At 37.5% G+C, this 23,663-nt stretch overlaps 1 protein-coding gene across 1 annotated transcript in view; it reads right to left on the reverse strand.

Annotated features, from left to right (window-relative positions):
- dgkb (diacylglycerol kinase, beta) overlaps positions 1 to 23,663 on the reverse strand; it is a 119,774-nt gene that overhangs the window by 49,712 nt on the left and 46,399 nt on the right. The window contains exons 11-20 of the mRNA XM_041793564.1: positions 21,055 to 21,172; positions 20,391 to 20,479; positions 19,971 to 20,087; positions 19,612 to 19,710; positions 18,799 to 18,900; positions 11,914 to 11,987; positions 11,236 to 11,310; positions 5,060 to 5,145; positions 4,348 to 4,437; positions 1,895 to 2,055 (exon numbers count right to left, since the gene is read on the reverse strand). Of these exons, the coding sequence (XP_041649498.1) occupies positions 1,895 to 2,055; positions 4,348 to 4,437; positions 5,060 to 5,145; positions 11,236 to 11,310; positions 11,914 to 11,987; positions 18,799 to 18,900; positions 19,612 to 19,710; positions 19,971 to 20,087; positions 20,391 to 20,479; positions 21,055 to 21,172 (1,011 nt within the window). The remainder of the gene's footprint in view (positions 1 to 1,894; positions 2,056 to 4,347; positions 4,438 to 5,059; positions 5,146 to 11,235; positions 11,311 to 11,913; positions 11,988 to 18,798; positions 18,901 to 19,611; positions 19,711 to 19,970; positions 20,088 to 20,390; positions 20,480 to 21,054; positions 21,173 to 23,663) is intronic.

Consider the following 23,663-nt stretch of genomic DNA (forward strand, 5'->3'; position numbering starts at 1 on the left):
TCAGCTACCAAACAACTCTTTATATAAAATCTTTTTTTATCCATTAAATCCACCAAATTTAGCAATGTTTTGATCCATGATGTGGGTATTTTACTCCAGTTGTGCCACATTTCTAAATGAATGAAAGTCTCATATCAATTTTTCAAAATACCCAATAAACATCGTTCAGGCTGAATACAAACACCTCTGGCATTGAGGATTATTAAACCATGAAGCATGAGTCCAAGGTGTGTGGTGTGACTATGGTAGAGTGGTGTAAACAACAATCATCCCCTAATTCTGTCCATAAAAAACTATGACTAAACTATGGCTAAACAAGGGCCACTCTAAAAATGATCAAAAAATGGATCCATTAAAAAAAAATTATAGTTTTGAGTTTCATGAGTTGCAAATGTATGGATAACCAAGCTTACAGCTTTTGAGTTTAAAATTCATAAATCAATGAGAAAAAAGCTTGACAATTTCAATGCCATTATAAAGTTGTACTTTTCTAAGGGAATAAAGCAAAAAAAACTGGTTGATCAGGGTCTTAACCAACATGCTGCTGTGTGCATTTTCTTCTGAATAGCCCAAATTTGAAGCAACGTCTCTTTAAGTCGGATGGTAATGATAATGTGATGATTTTGGGCAAAAATCCCCATTATTTCCTTAATGCTCAGTCCCAGTTAAATGCATAATTTGATTAGTCTCTAAACTGCAGGAGCAGCGCAAGGGAACAGCTTCATTTTGTACGATTTTCTTCCACAATAAGGCTGTTCTTGACTTTTGATCTCACAAATTCTAAAAATTTACAACGTTTATAACTGAAAACGTCAGTTTTTTTTTTTTTTTTTGCAAATAAACGCTTTTTTAAACCCCCCAGTTTTTTCGCCTTCGCTTCTGACTTTTTAAGCCAAAAAGTTTCAGGCTTTTTTCTTGCAAATTAACAACTTATGAAACTCAAAAATTTCAAAATTCAAAATTTGAAATTCACAACTTCAACAAAAAAAATCTAAGTTTGGTTTCTCATAAATGTATGACTTAATAATCTCAAAAAAATGTAGTTTGTTTCTTAAAGTTAACAGTTTGTCTTTATTTATTTAAGTGGCCCAAATGTGTTGTCATAAAACAACAACAATAAAAAAAGCTCTTTAACAGTATCTGGCTTACATTGTTCACATAAAAAGAGCCGGCTCATAGAGCTGCCTTGTTTGTGCACAACAAACCCTGGTTCTGCAAGCAAACAACATGTGATTTCTAATAACCTTTTTATTCACAAGGACCTCAATTTCTGTACCAGAAAGTTGACTATTTTCAGTTCTGTTGTGATTAACGGCTAGAATCTCTGATCTGTAGGCTAATTTTTTATTTTTCATTCATAAGAAGTATTCACCAGAGGGTTTGGTGTTCAAACAGTTTTAGCATGAATATCAGGATTTTTCTATTGTTCTAGTATGTTTTGATCATATTTTTCCTCTAATGTGTCTAATTGTTTCACATCAGTTTGAAGGATGTCATTATTTGCTGCTTGGCTGCAAAATAAACCTACAGCTGTCACTGAAAGGTTACAACTACTACCAAAGGTATTTTTTTCATGAGGGTCAGGGCTTAGCTCTAGTTTTCCTTCCTTTTAGTGTCTATTTAGGGCCTTGGCTGCAAGAAGCATCCATTACGTATGAGCTTTCTTATGACCATGCCTTTCTGCCAATAAACAATAACATCTCAGTTCAAGGTAGGTTCACTCTCTAACAAAAGTGAGTATTCCTAAATGGAAGTCAGTAAACACAAAAGCAAACTTCATCTGAGCTCATAAGGAGAAAAGGAGGTGACTCCTTCTTTAACAGACCATTTCTTTCACATTTTGATATTTTAGAAAGAAGAGATTCAGTCCCGTGAAAATGTCAGTCAGACTCACCACTCCGATGGAGAAGTAGTTGTTGACGATGCTGTAAGGCACCGGGTCGCCACGCTCATCTTTGTCATCGGGCGTGACATCGATCTTCCAGCGATCCAGCATCACCTCCGAGCTGTTCTCAATGTCCCGCATGATTTTCAGGAGGCTCTCGCCCTCGTAGCCTCAAGGAATAAACAAATGAAAAAAAAAAATAGCATAAGAAACATAAAAAAGGGTCTCAAAAAACTTCTAAACTGTGTAACTTAAAGTGAAGTACTGCAGAGTTCCTCTTAGTTTGCTGATTTTTAGACAATGGTGTGTTGTTTAACGACTGATATAAAATAACTGTAATGCAGTTATCAATACGTTCCAACCCAGACGTACATAAAATGAATTGTGGCTAAAAGAAACACATATTTTTAGTTGTTATTTTGGTTGTTTAAAGTGTTTTTAGCCCATCAGTGCATGCACTTTCTACAGAAACTTGGGAACTCTAATGTCAACAGCAGTTCTATGAAAATGTTCTATTGTTGTTTTACAGAATCGGTCTTAACTTTCTCTTTTATCACACGGTACAAGTCCTTCAACATTAAAAATGGTGACAGACAGTAAAGTATGGTTAGAAGTTGTGTGGACATTTTAAGTTCAGCGCTGAATGAGTTGACCAACCGGGACACAGTAAAGACTTTTAAAAAAGCCCACCTAGTCTTCGCTGATCACAGTCATCCTCTGTTCTCAGAGTTTCAGTTGATTCTGTCCAGCTGTAGATTAGTGCTGCATGATTTGGTATGTAATTGCAAGTTTACTGGACAGGATTGCAATTTGCGAATATGATATAATACATTAATGCTTCTACTAGCTTGGTTATAAAGGATAATGCGGCAAACTGTGATAGTTTTGCAGTGTTTATTTCTCAACTTAAACATACAAAAATATAGGACTAGGGTTATTCTGAAAGCAGGTCCAGACCCTGCTTTCAGAATAACTTACTACTGTACAAAAAAATAAGGTTTCTCTTTTTTTGAAATGAGGGTACTTCTTTGAGGTGCAGTAGAGGAACTATTGTAAAATTAAAGGCATTATTGCAGGCCGTTTGAAAACCTTTAAGTTCTACATCATGCAAAAATAATAACAGCTTTTTATGTAATTATGTAATCACAGCCTACATTGCAACTGCAATTCTGTTTAGATTTATTGTGCAGCACTACAGTAGATTCAGTCTAACAGCTTAGTGGGACAAAAAGACTTAAAAACTAGCTTGTTTCTCCTGCCATCTTAAAATAGATAAATCATAAGCTTGTTTAATGGTAATTAAACTAAACTGTATTCTTTTAAATGTTATGTCATGTTTTTTTTTGGCCTTTGCATCTATTTGTTGCCTGATGAGTGGACGTATGTTTTACTGCTGTCTGCATAGCATTTTGACTTTTAGAGGGGTAATAAAGACCATCTTGAACACCTAAAAATCATAAAAAAAGACTAAGATCTTTGTTGAAAAAGGGAATTTTTCAATGCATTTTAAATGTTTTAAGATCATATTATTATATATGAACTACTTTATGTAGCTCTGGGTATCTTGGAAATTAGTGTCTAGCAGTTATAAGAATTTAAAGCGAGAAATATTTTCTAAAACCAAGTACAAATAGATGATATATGACTGGTATACCACTGGTAACATCTGGGCTGTGAAATTTCACTTGTTTTACTGAGAACGTTGTTTTTGTAAGAGATTTGTTTTGGGGCTTTTTATGCCTTTATTTAGAGTAGAGGATAGAGGCGGAAGCAGGAATGAGAGGGGGGGGGGCAGATATGCAGGAAAGGGGCCACAGGTTAGACTTGAACCCAGGTTACCCACGTACATAGGGCATGACCTAACCACAAGGTTATCTGTGCCCTGTGAAAGATGATTTATTTTTAAATTTTCTGTATAACATTTTGGTTTCAGCCTGTTTTAATGTAAAGCTTTTTCATAAAGTATTATGATTTGCACATTTGAGGATAATCGATTCATGCAAAATGAGCATTTTATCTCTTTTTTAATTTGTTAAATTAAATCACTGTATGCAATGCATCAGTGAGTTTTAATTTCATTTTTTGAGTAATTTTAAAAGAGTTGCAAAAGAGTTGTCAAACGTTTTCTGAAGTTTTCTAGGATCAGCCTGGCCTCAATGGGTCAATAACAAGAATCTATTACAAAACTGGTTATTTTAGGGCAATAATGAGGGAAAAAGTACAAGCAACACATCCTGTAATAAGGAGATGTATCTCACTTGCTCCTAAACACAAAAACTGTGCTAAATCACCACATTTAAACCAGAGATAACAAATTTTAAAAAGTGATCACCTGAAGATGTCAGGTTGAAATGCTGTGGTTTAATAAACGCTTTTGTGACATATCTGCTTGTTCATGCTGTATCACCAGCCTTTTTCTAACTGCATTTCACTGCAATGTACACATTTGTTTTCTTCAGTACCTCCTCCCCAGCGCAGACACCTTGCCAGGTCGTTGCCTGTGCCCAGAGGAAGTATACACACAGGGGGGTTCCTGTCCAGGTTGGCCTTATCTGAAGCAGCGGGACAAAAATCACAATATGATGTGAAACAAGGCCAAATAAGAAAACAAGAATCACTGCAAAGAAAGCATCAAACTCATCCTGCAGCCCGATTCGTAAAACTACAACACAATAATACGTCCAGCTGTCTATTTCAAGAAATGCATTTTACCTGGCTGTTATTACGTCTCTTTGTTTTGATTGATAAAAAATTGAGGCAATTTTTGAGAGCCAGAACAAGACACACGTCCTCAAGACCAAATAGAAGAGGACAAGTGACTGTTTTCTCAAATGATGACTTGTATGTTGTTTTCCAACTCACATAATTACCCATTTATCTTTACTGACGACAGACACTGAAATAATTCAAGTCTACATGCAAACAACAACCTCACCACTTTTGGCTCAACAAAAACTGTAAAAGTGGACGTATAATACAATTTCTGCAAAAATTAATCAAATTGGTTACAATTTGTTATAATGTCTGAGCATTAAAATAAAGACCCAGAGTAAGAAATCTTCTCTTCAGGTTTTAAAGTCTGCAATGTGTGTTATATAACTATGAAAGCAGTTCAGGGACAAAAACTTAATGTTGTGGCAATAATCAATATGAAATAAAGGAATGCAACAGCACCTATGAAGTCCAGGATCCAGCCCACGGTGCCGTCTCCTCCACACGCCAGAACTCTGAAATTAGGAACGTCTCTAAAGAAGTTCAACCTGGAAACAAACGAACAAACAAACAAAAAACAGGGTCAGCTCTGAAAAATTAGTGAGAAATGAAACATCTTTGTTCATCTAATGATGAATGTTTGCATTCTACATGTGGTCACTTTTGTGGTTAGTTTATGGTTTATTCTTAGAGATAAAGAGCTAAGGACAAGGACCTCTATGGAAAAAAAGGTAGGGAACCCCTGCACAGAGGTTGTAGGAATAAATCAGTTCACATAGTGCATGCAATTACTGATTTCTAAAATCGTGAACTGATTCAAAATGTCCAAAAGCTGATTTTTTAGAAACACACTTTCTCCCGACCTGATGTAACTTTTTATAATCAGTCATTCTGAGCTTGTCCAACCTGCTGCTGGCATATTCTTCTGTGCACACTCTCCTCCCTTCATTAATCAGTAGGGGGTAGTGTTGCATGGTACACTGTAATTTTGCAATTTTTTTCTGTACTTATTATTCAAAATGGTACAGCACTAAAATTTTCTAACATTCTGCACTATTTGCAAGACAGTCGGATTTAAAAACTTCAAGTTTCAGCCCCCTCTCCACTGTCAGGCCTGTAGAGAGACTTGTGTGATTATACCACAGTTTTTATTTGTTATCTATTTTTCTATTCATTAAACCTTTGTATAGCCAGGTGAGTCCCATTGACTCCCACTGATCTCTTTTTCAAGGTGGTAATGGGCCTAAACTGTGTCAACCTCTATAAAGCCCAACTAAGAAGAGGAGTAGATAAGGTAGATAAGGAAGAATAAGAAAAGAAGGTTATAAAAAAGAAGAAAAAGGAGAAAGACAAGGATGCTCATTCACGCTGCTTCTCTCTAATCATGAAACTAGGTGGGCAGACACTTCCTGATTGTGAAAAAAACATTTACAAAATAAATTCTGGAAGACACTTCTGGTTTGTGAAAAGTAAAATCAAAATAAATCACAAAATAAAATCCAGTGGACACTTGCTGTCCGTGAGGGAATGGAATCTAAAAAAATTACAAAATAGAATGTGGAAGACACTTCCAGTCTGTAACAAATACAATCCCAACGAATAAAAAAACTGTAGCAGACACTTGCTGTATGTAACAAAATAGAATCAACATAAATGACAAAATAAACTCCAGTAGACACTCCAGCTATGTGAGCTAAGATGTTCCACTTTTGGTCAAAATGTCTTATCTTTCAAAGGAAGCCCATTATAGAATTGTTCACCTCTCTCAGTGAGGGAACGCTGCAGCTTTGCAAGTTTCAAGAGTCATCTGAATGTTTAATCATTTCATTATCTCTCTGTGTACTTACATAAAACTATGTATGCATCTTCTGTGCAATATTACATATATAGATACACTTGCGTATGTGGTTCCTTTGCAAAAATACATGCTTAACATATCTGTAAATGCTAATTCTGTTTAATAGGGCTATGTGCAATCATATCAGCTGTTTAAATAAACAAGCCAAGGCAAATGTGCAATTTCCTTGAGCACATTCATGATCATATGCAATACATCAGCACTTCAGCACTTTACCATCTGCCTTATGCACTTTAACACCTTACACACTTTAGCTGTAACAGTCTCTTTATTCCTAGACAGTCTTTAGCAGAGTCATGTAGCTCCCTGCTGTGCTGTTATATGTGGGTCAATGTATACTACTGTATTGTTTATGTTGTTTGGTATATATGTGTTGTTTAATTTCATGTATATATTTTTATCTTCTTTATGTAAAAGCTTGATGTACCATTTTATATGAGAACCATCAACCTGCAGAGCACTACAGCTGAAAAATAGCCTACAGTTGTTACATGGTCGTTAATGTGCTCTGTCTCCTACAATAAAGAAATAAACACACAAACAAACAAATGAATAAATAATTAAATAAAAACAAAGTATAATCAGAATAAATCACACACAAAAAAAATCAGTTGACACTTCCTGTTTGTGCCAAAATAAAATGTAAATAAATCACAAAATTAAATCTAGCAGACACTCTCAGTATGTTAAAAACATTCAATCTAAATAAATTCCAAAAATAAACTGTGGTAGATATTTCTGGTTTGTAAAAAAATAAAATCTTAATAAAATCCAGTAGACACTTCCAGTTGATACCAAAATAAATCCAAATATGTAAAAAAAAATAAAAAATAAAAAATAAAAAAATACATTAAGCACTTCCAGTTTGGGAGACAGAAAAATCTAAATAAACTACAAAAAAACCTCCAGTAATCACCTTCAGTATAGGAAAATAAATTAATTACAAAATAAGTTCAGGTGTGTTTATACTTCAGGTTAAGAGGCAGATAAAACATAAAATAATATTTTTGATTTACTCATTGTTTTTTAAAGCTGATTACTCTATATTGTAATATGAAAATTATCAGTTACTATAAAAAATACATGCAATCAAAGTTATCGATCCTAATATCCTTTAATTAGAAAAGGAAAGAGAGTCCTTTTTTGAAGTGTAAGTTATTCATTCATTTTTAACTGAAAATTCAACATTATTATATAAATTGCTTTAAGATTGCTAACAGAATCATTTTTACATTCATTTATCTCTGAGAGCAGTCTCGTAACAATGCTTCTTCTTGTTGTGTTTAATTGAAAATTGCAGTAGCTGGCATTATGTCTCATTATCGCCATCAGCTGTGGTATAATGGTATAATTTCACTTTTGGCCTGAGAGTAGAAACGGGTCTGACAGTTGAAGGTCTGCAGCCTGACACCCCCCCCCCCCCCACTATTTGTGAGTCAAATGTGGCCCTGTTGTAAATGACCGATATTGTATAAACCAAGCTGAGAGAATTAAAAAATAAACATATTATCTCAAACTCCACAAGGCAGCAATATTTGCAAGGTAGGTAGAATGTAGATAGTAGGACGGCTCCAGCCATTCTTTCAGTTCTATTCAGTATGTGCCTGAGACAAAAGAGAAAAGCCTGTCTGCTACCTACAGCAGGGACTCCTATTTTTCCATCATCCACCATTTATTTAGTTCTTGGTTTACTGAATTCATCTTTCTCTGTATTCTGCCTTTTGTTGATGGCTTTCTCTTCCCTCGTTAAACAATTCAAACTGCAATCGAATTTTTCCAAAGGTGCCATATGGATCAAATTTGATTGATTGAGCTTTCCTGCATCTTTTAAGTGTTTTGTGGGCTACTTGTTGGGATTTTCATCGTGTTTTCAGACCATAAATGAGTCCTTTGTCTTTCTGTCTGCAACAGAAAACACTTGAACTTATTTTTCTTCATGTGTTGAAAGATATAAAGCTTAATTTTGACGTGCCTCGATTCCCCAGCCTTTCTTGACAAGCAGACAGAGTGTTGTGTGTTCATGTAACAGCCTGCGAGCCGATTATGAGCACAGTTTAAAGCTGGTTGCCACAACTCACTGCGTCACTGCAGCCCTCCTCAGATCCAACAAAATAGCACATGTGGCACTGACAATTATTCATCAGCGAGCGAGCCGGCCTGTTGGACAGCTAATTGGATCATGACAGGCAATGTTCAGTCCAACTTCTTCCGTTCCTTCACAACAACAGAGCCCTAACTGAATGAGCCAGCCTCACAGCCTCGTATGGCGGGTAAATGATTCGCTCAATTACTCTCCAACTGGGACCACAAACCCTATTAGACGTAAAACAGACGGCCGCCAACATGAAAGGCAACTTCGGGGATGTTTAAATACCAAGAAACAAACACTTAATTTGCTGTGATTGTATTAGAGAGGCAGCTAATTGACAGCAGTGCGTGCGGCTGCCTTGGCCTGCAGTGTCCGACGGTGACCGGTCAGCTTGCTAATGTGCGCGGCTGTGTGTGCACTTGACAAAATACTAACAAGGTTACGAAGCGGTAAGGTCACCTGGAAAGTTCTCAGCTCTGGGAGGAGCTCCAGGTGATGTTTGAGGCCACGTGCAGGGACAGCGACAAGAGAGAAAATAAAAACATCAGACGGAAGGTCAGCTCTGGAAACTTGGAGCTGCGTCGGCACAATCTGTGACTCCTGGAGGTTTTTGTTCCCCGCGTGTGCCACTGTGTATTTATTTTTTATAAGCCACAAAGATTCTGTTTTCAGATCTAATCAAAGCCAAACAACCAGGCAGCACGGCGGCGAGGCATTCCTGTATGTTTCAACGCCTCGTGCATGTAAATGATCTATTCATTTTCTTAATCAGAGATGTGGATCATAAGAAACCAGACGCCGGCCGCAGCAGTGAGCCGCTCGTCTGTATGCATGATCACATGTGGTATGGCGACAGTCTCACCTTGCTCTATCTGTGTGTCACCAGCTCTCTCTTCACATACGGGTTTATGCATATGGGGCCGGCAGCATGATGCTGTTGTCTGCAGGATTCGTTACGTGAGGACTCACCTCATTTGTGTGTCTGTCTGTGAGGGAAGTGAGTGAAAGCTCTAATACTGCAGGCCTCTCTGTGCATGTGAAGCTGGCTATTATATGTGAGCAACAACAGCCTGTTGGTAAACACAACATCAGCTACACCGTTTGGATGTTTTTTTTCTCTTTCTCTGTGCCAGATTAGATTTTTTTTTTAAATTCTAACCAAACCTTAGCATTTAAATAAAGCCCAAAAAGGCTAAAAATTACAACCCCAATCCAAAAAAGTTGGGATGTAGTTTAAAATATAAAGCAGATGAACAACGATTTGCAAATCTCATAAACCCATATTTTAACCACAATAGAACATACAAAAACCTTTTCACTTTCATGTTTACTATTGTGTAGATTCCCCTCTTCTTGGCTGTGAATGTCTGGGAAGTAGAAACCAGCTGCTGGAGTTTTGGGAGAGCAATGTTTTCCAATTCTTTTCTGATGAAGGATTGTAGATGATCAACAGTCCTGGGTCTTCTTTGCCAGATTTTTGGTTTAGGATGCTCCAAATGTTTTTTGTTGAGGCAAAGGTCTGGACTGCAGGCAGGCCAGCTCAGCACCAGGACTCTTTGACCGTGAAGCCATGATGTTGTGATGGATCTGGTATGGGGTTTAGCATGTTCTTGCTAAAATATGCAAGGCCTTTTGTGAAAGAGATGATTTCTTGATGGGAGCATATGTTGCTCTAAGACCTCAATCGACATTTCAGCATTGACAGTGCCTTTCCAGATGTGTAAGCTGCACACACCAAGGCATTCATGTTACCCCATACCATTAGAGATGCAGGCTTTTGAACCATGTGCTAATAACAAGCTGGATGGTCCCTCGTCTCTTCGGTCCACAGGACAGAGTGTCCATGGTTTCCAAATAGAATTTCAAATTTGGTTCATCTAGCCACAGAACAGTTTTCTGAGTTCCTCAGTCCATTTAAATGAGTTTTGGCCCTGAGAAAATGGCAGTGTTTCTTGATTTTCTTTACATATGGCTTCTTCTTTTCATGATACAGCTTTAACTTGCATTTTTGAATTGGCCATGATTTCCAGTACAGAATCATGCCTGTTTTACATGCAGAGTAAAAAGGGCCCGAAGATCACGAGTATCCATTGCTGACCTTTGACCCGCAGAGAGTTCTCTACATTCTCTGAATCTTTTGATGACATTAAGGGCTATCTATGCTGGGAAATTCAAAGTCTTCACAATTCTACATTGAGAAACACTTTTTTGAAAGTGTTCCACAAATTTTAGAAACAGAATTGCAAATTAGTGAACCTCAGCCCATCTTCAGAGACTCTGCCACTTGAAATTGCTCTTTTTGTTCCGAGTCATGTTATTGACCTGTTGCCAATTGAACCAAGTATTTGTAAATTGCTCCTCCAGCTGTTTTTCATTAGGATCACTTACTTTTTTAGCTTTTTGTAGCCCTTTCCCTATGTTTTGAGGTTTGATGCTGCCTTTGTATTAAAGAAGAGCAAATATTTTTCATGAAATGGTAAAATGTCTCAGTCTTACCATCTGATATGTTGTTAATTTTCAAATAAGAATGAAATATAGCTTTATGAGATTTTCAAATCATTGCATTCAGTTTTTTACATTTTACAGAGTGTACCATCTTTTTTGGAAGTGAGTTGAATTTATAGGCCTCTGGCTTTAAAGACAGTATTGAAAAATGGAGAACCCCTCCTTGAAGTGACATTATTCACATACCCAGGCATGGGTCCGTTCTTGGCTAGGTTGTACACCTGTCTCGGGTTCAGGAGATACTGGAACTTTCTGTAGATCCTAAAGGATGGAAAGATTCAGAGAAATAACATCAGAAAAAAAACGAGATTTGATGAACAAAAAACAACTCAGATTTATGACTCAGATGTTAAAAAAAAGTGAGGATTTATTCTTGTTATAAGCCCGCGTCCAATCAGAGTATGACGCGGCAGTGGACTGGGCAGCGGGGTGGGACAAGCCCCAAAGCCCCCTGAGGAGAAACCATTAGAAAGACTAATTCATTTTAATTTCAATTTCATTATATCAACTGGCTGAAGTCATATTTTGATCTCATAATTTAAACAAATGAGGGCCGGCGTAATAAGGAGCGAATGAATATGTTTCAGTAATAAGCCAATTAGCCCTGGGTTAAAGAAGGAGGACGAGTCAGAGCTGGCCGTGACAGCCAGGACAGAGAGAGAGAGAGAGAGAGAGGGAGGGCATGTGAGTGTGTATGTGCCTTAGGTTAATGTTATTGTGTTTTTATTCCACTATGTAAGCCTGCAGCTCTCTGCAGCCAGAGGCGGCGCCGCTGCAGCCCCTCTCTCTCTCTGCGGGCTGAAGAGCTGAGGATGGGGGCTTCAGAGGCCTCTTGTAGCATGTTGAGACAGATTGTGTACTTACCTCTCGCCCTGCTTCCCCCCGCTCTTCGGATTGACAAACACGAGCAGAGGATGAGTGCCCTCTATTGTTGTGATCTGAATGGGAGATGTCAAAACAAACGGTCGGTGTTTGGAGACTGCAGGATGCTTCACAGGAATTCACTTTCAAGACCCATCCCTCAGACACTTTATTGAGTGTGTACAGCACTTCCAAGCCATGCCAGTCATCTGATTTATTTTATAGTTCAGTGCAGAGACACACAAGTGGTACCTGACCACAGTAAAGTGTGGGTGCACTCCAATTCTTTACCTAGATTTAATCTTCTGTTAATTATAAAATCTAATTATAAGGTAAGACAGTGAAAAAGCCACAAAAAAAGTATCTCTTAAGCAAAATTAAAGAAAATAAATCACAAGAATTTTCCCTTTAAGGTGATTCTGTGACCTACTAATGAAGTGTATTTAAATAGAAAAGGCTTTGTATTAAAAGACTGGCACCAAATGCTTCCTGACATCCACACAGTGTCTAACGCATGTCATCTCTGAGTCATGCCATTTATGGTTAAGACAATTATCTGCAAAAAAAAAAAAAAAGGCCAGAAATGTTTAGTTTCATTTTAAAAGGCAGAGTTATTTCCAAACACAGCTGGACTGAAGTCTTCAACTGCCTAGCCATTATATCAGCAGGGACTGTAATGACATTGTATTAAAATACATGTCCTTTAATATGGAACTGGTCCCCTTTTTTGAAGCCATAACAGCCTCCACCCTTCTTAGAAGACTTTTCATAAGACTTTATAGAGATTTTTGCCCATTCAATCTGTAAAGTATTTATGACTTCAGGCACTGATGCTGGACAAGAAGGTCTACTCCAGTTCAGTCCAAAGGTGGGGTTGAGGCCCTGAGGTCAGGACTCTGTGCTCATCAAACCATGTCTTTATAGTCCTTGCCTTGTGCACTTGAGCACAGCCATGTTGAAATAGAAAAGCACCTTTCCAAAACTGTTGCCACAGAGTTGGAAGCATAGCACTGCCCAAAATGTCTTGGTGTGCTGAAGCATTAAGACTGGCCTTCACTAGAGATAAGGGGCCTAGTCCAAACCCTGAAAAACTAACTGCCAAACAGAGAGGTGTGATTCATCACTCCACAGAACATGTTTCCACTGCTCCACAGTCCAGCGTGGGTGTGCTTTATACCATGCCATCTGATGCTTGGTATTAGATTTGGTAATGTGATGCTTGCATGCAGGTGCTCGGCCATGGTAACCCATTCCATGAAGCTTCCACTGCACAGTTTTTGTGCTGCAATAATGCCAGTGGAAGTTCAGAACTCTCCAGCTGTGGAATCAGCAGTGTTGGCGACTTTTATGCAGTAGCAGTTGTGGCAGTTTTGTGGGTAGTGTTGGAGTTACTTTTGAAACTAATTCATTAGATTACTGCGTTACATTCTGAGAAAAATAACTTGTTGCGTTACCTACTTCTAAAACTAACACGTTAGAGTACTTTTGTGTTACTAACTATTAAAACCCGTTAGCAACTGGTTCCACTCATTGGTTGTAAATACAACAGATAACTTTTGCACGTCTGCATTTGATTGTGCAGATTCTAATGCCAATGTACAGCCTAATTTACAGCCCATAATCTGTATCTCTGCAGCCTGATAGCACCACTAACAGACAGGAAAACCTTTACAGCTCTTTAACATGGCTCACAATCTGACAACAAGCTGAGCAGAGGCAGACAGAATCACTCGTAATTGGAATGACTGCACAGCTGATTCAATGACAGCAAACGGAGCTTTTAAACTTGCGTTTTACCCCGATGCTGTTCTTATCCTTTTATCAAAAAAATCCATCATAATGGGGATTATTCCAGTGTCATGCTGTCCTCTGTCATCTTGCTGGCTCAGCAAGGTTCTAACAATGTGCGCGTAATGGCACAGAATGTTTACCTTCTGCTGGCATGGTGCTACATGCCAACGTGACTACAGGAAGAGAGAAGGACAAACAGAGCAGATGCTTCTTTTTTTCTCTCTTTTTGAAGCCACAGAAGAGAGAAGTAGTTTGGGATTTTTTTTTTCAGTAACTTTTATGAAAATGTAACTAATAACGGGATAACTTGAATTGTAAAACTCACGTGTTACGTTACTCGTTACAACAAAAAAGTAATTTGAGTACTCTAATGGATTACTTTGTATCGTGTTACCCCCAACACTGGTCAATGGTCTTCCAATTCATGGCTGAGTTGACGCTGTTCCTAAACGCTTCCACTTCCTGGTAGTATCACTAACAGTTGTCTGTGGAATATCCAGCAGGGATTAAATTTTACTCACCATTTTATTGCAAAGGTGGAATCTATCATAGCACCACAATTGAAGTCACTGAGCTCTTCAGAACAAACCATTTTGTGTCACAAATGTTTATAAATGAGACCGCATGGCTAGGTGTTTGATTTTATACACCTGTGGTAACAGGTCTAATTCAAACACCTGATTTCAATAAGTAACAGATGTGAGCAAATACTTTCATCCATATATTGTGTGCTCAGAAATGCTGGTTGATTTAATATCCTTAAAAACAGCCTACACCACAGCTTTTCACCAATGGCTCAAAAGGCAGATGGGAAATCATTATTAAGGAGTTTCAGATGGCCAATCAGAATCCAGGGGGCCCTGGTTGGCCCTTGCTACCACTGAATCCGCCTCTGGTCGTGATAGAAATCATTATTTTTGAAAACAGAAGAGGGTAACCTCAGTTTTCAAAAATACACCCACCTATGTGTACAACACGCCTTAGACAAGACAGGCCCTGATACCAATCAAAAGCTTTTTTTTTTCAAAAATATAAACAAAATAAAACTCAAAATAGCAAAACAAACACAGAAAGTTTCTGAAAACCCTTTTTTTGTCCTATAACATTGTTGTAATGATAGCCAATCACAGTCGGGCTTGAGTTACATGACCAAATAGGACTGTAACATTAGTAAACAGAATTGGAAGTAGCTACTGTAAGAAAAATGCTGTAGTAAAAACACAATGCTACAAATATTTAGGGTTTAGCTTTAATTTTGTTGAAAATGTTTGTGTTTGTAAGTTGACATTCAAGGTAATTTAAATGTATTAATCAATTAAATTTAAAAACTAAATTACCAATGAGCTTTTCAAACAAGAGAGACAATGAATGACCAAAACCCCCCCCCCCCCCAAAAAAAACAGTAAACGTTGAGGATCACCCATATGCACACCAATGCACAAATACTAATTAAAGTGAAATCAAAGAATAAAAAAACTTGACTTACATTGAAAAAAAACCCAGTTCAATAAGACAACTCATCTCTGCTTCAAAGCTGGCATCCAGTTAACTTGTCCTAATCCTTTTCTAATTTGCTTCCCCTTTGGTTAGGGTAGTTTGAATCACTGACTTTAGAAATAATTTCCCAGTTTCACTAAACAGTATTCAAACTGCGGCCTGCAGAGCGCACACAGATCCAGATAAACAGTCTCTAACCCAGAGTCCCTCTCAGAGCAGTCACTCTCCCCGTGCTCTCCCTGACACAGATGAAGCGCTTAACTCCCCCTGTCTGCTATCCCAGCAGGCCGAGGGTGAATTAACGAGCTCCCTGTCCAGTCCGGAGTGATCCATTACTTCCTGTAATTATAAATAATAATCTTGATTATTATGCTGGTTAGCCGGCGAGGGGCAGAGATGAATGTGCCTGGGATATGATTTATCATATTTCTCTCTGAGCCACGCGCAGACGAGAAGTCGCCACAGACAGCAGCAGGTTTCCATCGCCAGTGTGCCGGCTGACAGACATTAGAGAGGATCAGGCTGAACGGAGCTCTGCTGTAGGACACTGAGAACCAGCAGGGCCTGCAGAGCATCATCATATGTCCACAGAGCGACTGCACACGCTCAGTACGGCACAGGACAGTAAACAGGAGGACAAAGATGCACACAGGGGCAATCCCAAAATAATTACCCTGCCTTCTGATCGACAAGTACTGTAACTAAATACTCCAATTGACTCTAGAGTGGCTCAGATTTATTTCCCTCATACCTGAAAAATGATTAAAACTGTTGACTGTGTTCTGCTAGACTTATGATATGGAGTAACTTAAATCAATAGGTTGTAAAACAATGAATATTAATGCAAAGAGGGAAGATGTAAATTTAAGCCTTGACCTTTGGTTCAATTTAAGGTATTTTTAACTGATACAAATGATTCAATAAGTGATATTAATTATTAGTAAAATTTTCTCATAACTTTCCTGTTGTTAATGTCAGCATTAATACATCAATTGCAATGACAGCAAGGTCTAAAATTGTTGCAGTTAATTTTTATAATCTAAAAAATTAAATGAGATTTTGTCACAGTATGACAGTAGCGGGGTGTTACTCACTGTAGCATCTTCCTGCCTCCACAGTGATGGAAAATGAGGACACTATTGCTTCTTTGAGTGTCTCATGTCACTATAAAAACTTGTAGACAGATAAATGGACAAGTCAAATCTGCACCTTGTGATATCACTTTTTTCACTTTTTTATCATTCCCCTTTGATATTTTCATTTTATTTTTTATTTGTACCAAGTTATTTTTTCTGGTGTTGATTTCATGCTTGAGTTCCTTATTTTCTATCAAAATAAAAGCATATTTATATATATAAAAAAAGATATATATATATATATATATAAAACAGGAAATAGATTACCCTTAGTTTAAGACAATACATGTTACATAGCGGAAGCAGATTAGAAAACAGTCTGATCAAACTTGTGGAAAAGTGTAAATGCTGCCACATTAACCAGGGATATTGGACATCAGTGAGTCATTTTGTACATGCGCTCCTGCACACGTCTTAATGTAGAACAGTGTTAAACACTGTATTTGACAGAAGCAACACTGTGAAGCTGTTTCCTACCTCTAAGTCATGGTGTCAGACCACACTGGTGTAGCAGAGCAGCACTCAGTAGAATAATTATAAACTTATTTCATTTGAATCACAATCAAGAAACTGGTGAAATTAATTCCAATCATAAATATGGCCTAAAAATTGTTTTGAAAATTGAAAGGTAGTGGGATGATGTATGGAAGGAGCTGAAAGTAATGTTAGGTTATGAATTACCAAAGAAGTTTATGGTGTCATATCTACATAACCTTCAGTGTGACGACAGATTTTTGGTTAAAATTTTGCTGGAAGCAGTCAAGGGGAAATGGTGCAAAGAAGATCCCCCTTCTCTGAGACTCTGGATGAAAATAATAGATGTCATCTGTGAAATGAAGATCATATAAAACATATTCGGATTTGGTGATCAGAATTTGGTGATCAGAATTTACAAAGAAATGGGAAAAACTGACTATTCATAAAATTCCTCAAAGAGACACCACCAAAACTCCCTGATGGAGACAAATGTGTTTGGTTGAATCAAAGCTACTGAATTAATAAAAAATAATAAAATATAAGTTTTTCAAAAAATGTTTTGATATGCAAAATTATTGCATTTTGAACATTTTTAAAATTGCAATTAAACCTGATTGTCTACTGAATTTCAGAAAATTCAGAATTTGATCACAACAAAAAATTTTAAAGGGTTAAAAGTCCTAATACAACTATCAAAAGCTTCTGGCTGCTAGTAAATTTTTTTTCCCAAAATTTTTTTCAGTACCTGAACTGCAATCACAAGCTACCTAGAGGTAAAAAAGAAGTGTTTTCCCCACATTAAACCATAAGAATAGATCACTACTCTTCTGATTTTCAGTACTGTGATCAATTACCTGGATCTTCATTGTAAATACACCCGTAAGTCTGACATAATGAAGCATGAAGAACAGATTATTTCTCTGAAATGTAGCTGGCTATAAAACGCAAAAGAGGGAGAGAGAAAAAAACATTTTGCATCATATTTTTGCACAAATATTTTTAAGTTTCCCTTCATATTTTTATTTCTCTGTGTTAGACTGGCTGCTCACTGACATAAATAATGCATACTATGTCACCTTATGTGAACCTGAAAGCATTTTTTTACTCAAAATTACAGTTATTCACCTACTGTAACTTACAACTGTTTGAAAATTATGTTAATTGTGCTAATGACTAGGATTATTCAATAAACAGAGTTTTTAAGGTATTATAATATATTTTCAACAAGATATAAGATGATATTGTTTCTACTGACACAGTTCATGATGCCATACCAGTCTTATACGTGTCTTCCAGCTTCATCTCTTCATTAGTGAGTGCACTATTGAAACTGATTAATAAAAAGAAGATACCAGGTCTCATGCTCAGTAATAAGACTGTTTACAGTAAGAACCACTGATGAGTAATGTGCTTATTGTCAACAAGATAATCTATTTGAAACACTCAGTCTAAATGAAGAAATATATAAAAATCATATATGAAGAGTATTTATGATTAACGTCACATTTTTTAGTTTTACAAACAGGTAATTTTTCCACCAACTTTCACTTGCAGTACATGTTAACACTGCAAAGCTGCCTGGTTATATCAGTATGATAGTTGCGTGAGACTTCTTTCATGAGGATTTGATTTTGAACTGCCCGCTATTGCTGGTTCTTTAGAGCGTTTTCTGCAATATTTATCCTGAATCACCGTTCAGCTGACACATACCATGCTATGATGTTTGACCCTACGCACAGACAATGTCGATCAATTTTGTTTGAAGTCTACATCAAAATGGTTTAGTGCAAAAAAGGGATTTCTCCAACCCAATTCTGCCTTTCCTTTTACAATTACATTTAAACCTTATAAAAAACTGACATGTGAGGAGACAGAATGCCTTGATTTATGTTATTTTAATGAGTTTTGGGAGATCCCTGCAGAAAACATACTACAATTGAAAGACTATGAAAAAAGCAGTTAAAGACTGGGTTTTAAAAAGGCTCACCTGTAGTCCCTGACCGTCCACTGTGACCGAGTTCGCTCTCTGCATCTTCCCTCGACTTGACTGACTCGACCTGGAGTCTTTCCTCAGCGTCGTCTGCCGTTCCTGGAAGTTAAAGAGGGAGAAGTATGGAGGATCCATGAACTAGATTCATTCAGAAAAACTTAAACTAAAAAATATATATTATAGACCTTTCAAATCAAATTGTTTTCTAGCAGTGTGAAGAGGTTCTTAAGTAGCCTTGCACAACATCATGACGAAAAGTTTGCTTGGTTTTCCAAAAGATTTATTGCTCCAGAAGAATCCCATGAAAAGGGACAAATTTATTTGGTTCTTATTACAGAAATCATAAAAATAGAACACCAGTTATCAAATTCTAACTTAAAAGACAAAAGGAAAAAACTTTTGCAAATATGACTAAAAATACAGGATAATAAACCTTAGAATACATATACTGACTTCTACCTCACTATTTCTTATCTTTTGGCTGTTTTTGCACATCTTTTCAGTGTTTCTGCCAAATTTGTTTGGAAAAAAAATCTAATAAGCCTTTAAAGCACAAAAACTCTGATTGTAGAAGTCAAAATAATGACACAAAGTGGATAATCTTTGTTTTACAGAAACTTCATGAGCAATTTTAAGCACACAATCTTTTCCTCCTCTGAAATAGACTTTGGAAATAATACTTCTCCTGCTGAAAAGTAAAACAAATCTCTGCCATTTCAGAGCTCGGCGGGAGAACACGGGCTGATGATTGAATCCTCCAAAAACACCGAGTCAAACAAGGTCAGAACCACTAACCGGCGTGGAGCTTACCAGAATGATGGGGCAGATTGAGTTGGGGGGCAGGATGTGATCTTTCAGGGGGCCACAGTCACACTCTGGTTTGACGTGGGAGGCACACTTGTTATGGAGCTGGAAGGAAATTAACAACCACTATTAACGGCAAACTTGTGTCACTAGTATTACACACTTTAGTGGTTATTTTAAGGTTATATTTGCTTTACATGTGTCCTTATCTTGTCTTTTATTTCTATTAACTCTTCTCCACAAACAGGTGCTTTCTGGGTGTAAATTGGTGGAGGGAATCTAAGGTGCTAAAACAAAAGCTAAAGTAGAAAGAGCAGAGGGAATCTAACGAGGAGGTGGCTGCTTCTCCTTGGGGGGTGTCTTACCGTGATTTGACACCACACACAGTGGAGCCCAGTCAGGCCCTGGTAACACTTAACGGTTTTGTGACACTTGTCACACTTGGTGGGGCAGTTCCCCTCCACCCAGAAATGATGCATTACCTGCAGAGAGAGAGGGAGAGGCGGCATACGGAGAGGGGAAGAAGTGAGAAGAGAAAACACGGTGTAGAAAAACAAGATTTTATTTACAAAGACAGATGTGGCACGACAATTAAAGAAAGTAAGAGATAAAGAAAGAGGCTGCTGTCTGTGCTTTTAAAGCAGAGGTATACAGGTAATTAGCAATGCTTAGCAGCAGACTGAGTTGATTTAATTCCATTAGAAGAAGAAAAACTCTCATCCTAAGCCCTGTGCAGCATCGCTGATCCAAGCGTGCTGTCTGCTAAACACTCCAATTGGACGCACCTCTGTGTTTTTCTTGGACTTGACATAGGTTTTGATGCACGAAGGAGGAGCGCGAGCCACACAGCGCTCGTGGACCGTGTACTTGCAGACTGGGAAAAGAAAAAACAATGCCACTGAAAACTTTCAACCAGGAAAAAAAAAGAAGAAATGAAGAAACGGGCTCTTTATTCAAACACAGTGGAAGTGATATACACCAGGGGTTGTGTAATGTGTTTGTGAACGTGTTAACTGAACGTGATTGTTGCCAGTTTTGTTGAAAAACAGCTTTTTTAAGAGGGTGTGAAGCAGAGCACCCCAAAGAAAATAACAAGCATCCATGGGGGCTGAAGCATATAGCAGGTTTCTGATTTCCACATTTAAAAAGGAATAACTAAATTTAAGAATTAAGTTGTATTTTAGACTATTTTATGTGCTCTTTTCTCAGCTGAAATCTTGAGTTGTATCAGGCATTATAAGGAGCATATTTGCAATCATGTGAAAATACTCTTGGCTCTCTTATAAAGCCATTTGAAAGTAAAACACCAGTGCTTATAAGTTAATTTGATTACAAAGAAATGTCCTTAAGATCAGCAATGCAACAAATGAAGAGACAGTGCTATCCTGGTTTATCCCGCTGTCTTTATCTTTGCATGAGTCAGTACTTAATGGTCAGTGAACGACTCACATGAGCAGCAGAGTCCCTGCTTTCCCAGGCCAATCAGCATGTTCAGACACAGGTTACAGTACGCCGGCTTGTTGAAGTGCTTCAGTCTCCACACATGCTGCCCATCATCTTTGACATTCTGCAGCAAGAAGCAGAACAAATGACCAGAATGATTTTGATTCACTGCATCATTATATCAATTTATATTGTGTTTTAAGAGCCTTCAGATAATAATTCCTCTGATTTTATGCCATTTAGCCTCAGTTTGTATTGTCCTTTAACACCCCTAACCATGTTGTGCACTTTGTACTCTTCTATAGTAAAACAGAGATAATACTCATTCATAAAAAATGACATTTGGTGTGTGGCTCTACTGAAACTAGTTAAATAGTTCCATCTAGTGGATGGATTATGAACTGAAGGCAGCTTTCTTTTGGGGTATCACACAACAGCAGCTACAGAATTCAGTGTTGCAGGAGTGTTCAAATTGAGGCCCTGGGGCCAGGTCAGGCCCCTACAGTATTTTTTAGCAGCCCTTTAAGTAGACTACATGCTTAGAGATAAGCCACAAAGGTCTGGGTTTTTTAAAACTAAAATATTATAAGTTTATTACATTTGTATGATCATCTGTCACATTCATTGCATCTGTCATATGACTCTCTACCCTTTCACCATTGCACTGCAGTTATCCTTGTTTCCTCCTATAAAAATCATTATACATGCTGTATGTTGCATTGTCTCTAAAGGTTCCTTATGTCGGATCCCTTTTCAGGAACCAGCCTCCATTCCAGACTAATTGGATAGCCCTGCAACAGTGGCAATGCATCCAAATATATTTTTGTTCTTTCTCATGATAAGTGAATTCCAGTCATTTAATTGCGCAAGTTTATGTATAGAGCACTGTTCATAAAGGAGAAAATTCAAAGTGCTATACAGAGTTAAAACAGACAATTTATGACATTAAGCGTAAAGACAGCAGAAAGATATTAAATGAAATATAATTAAATATAAAACATGAAAAATAAAATAAAATGACACTCAGCAAAAACAAATAAATGAATTAAAAAACATCATTCTGACTCTGAGAACAGATAGTAAACCTGTCCCAGAGGACCTGAGGGGTCTGGATGCTTGTAAGGGACAAAAAGATCTGCACATCAGTGCTGTTATTATAAAAAATAGCATCCTAGGCACCCAAACTTAGTATATTTAGCTATTTTTATTCAAGAAACTCCATGTTAGAAAGAGCCACAGAACACATACCAAAGTTTGACAATGTTATTGGCCATAAAAAGCAAAAAATGAAAAAGATTTTCCTTAAAAAAAAAGTCAAAAATTATCAAGAAGAAAAGTGTGCAAGTTTCTGCTCTCTGCTCGTGTTTTCTAATCCAGTGTTTCCAAAAGTGAGGGCTAGGGCCCACTGGTTTGACATAGAGGAGCTGTAGGTGAGCTGCAGGCGGTCATTGACTTTAAGTAAAAATCCTAGACCTTAAAGGGATGCTTCAATATTATTTAAGTTGGGCTGTAAGAGGTTCCTAGCAGCAGAAGTGGCATTAGCCTACGGTGATTTCAGAAGGACTCGCTGGTTGTACAGGCCAGGAACCTTGGCTATACAGCATAACACATGGGTACTGTTTCTCCCTGGAATTAGCAAGTTTTTGCTAAAATGGGCCACAACACAAGAAAAATTGAAAAATTTTGAATTTATCTTTTTATGCAGAAAGCCTCTGTGTTTTTGTCACTATTTTGCAATGAAGGAGCAAGTAACCTATAGCCAAAGCCTGCACTAAAAAAAGAGGGACAAAAAACATAGGCTTTTTGGGTATAACATAAAATGCTTAAAAAAGCTGATATTGTGCATGTCTGAGCCAACATTGTTTTGTGGCTGATATTTACCAAAAACTTGCTAAATTTCTGGGAGACTGTACCCATCTGTTAAGCTGTAAAGCCAAACTTCCTGGTCTGTACAACCAGTGAGTCCTTCTTAAAAGAGCAATGCTGACTGAAATCACTGTAGTGTATTTCATAAGGCCTGACTTAAAAGATACCGAAATGGAATATACATGCTTTTTCAGCAAAAGTATGACTTAATCTTACACAGTTTAAAACACTTCATAGGATCTACTACTCCAGGGAAAAACTGCATAGATTTTTTGGTGATGTTTCCCCTCTTTGTAATGGATGTAAATCTACAATCAGTAACTTATCACATGCTTTCTTGTCATGCAGTAAATTGTCTTCATACTGGGAAAGTATTTTTCATTGTTTCTCTGAGGCATTTGGGAAATGTTGGAAACCAGATCTTCTTGTAGCCATTCTTGGAGCTACAGGTTCCCCAAATTTCTGCTATTAAGTATAAAAAGAAAGCGATCTTGTTTGGTATGGTGGTTGCAAAGAAACTAATTCTGAGAATATGGAAGATGGATTTTGTACCAACCTATGATTTGTGGATGGGGGAAATAGCTAACACCTTGCACCTTGAGAGACTGAGATTTTACAATGGACAGAGGAGTTGAGTTTGAGAAGATCTAGGACCCTTTGCTGAGGTTTCTTAATCGAGAAAAATAGTACGTGTTGATTGTAAACCATTTGCTGCGCATGTTTGTATTAATGATTCTTTTAATGAATGT

Source organism: Cheilinus undulatus, linkage group 8, assembly GCF_018320785.1.
Source record: "Cheilinus undulatus linkage group 8, ASM1832078v1, whole genome shotgun sequence".
Taxonomy (NCBI): Eukaryota; Metazoa; Chordata; class Actinopteri; order Labriformes; family Labridae; genus Cheilinus; species Cheilinus undulatus.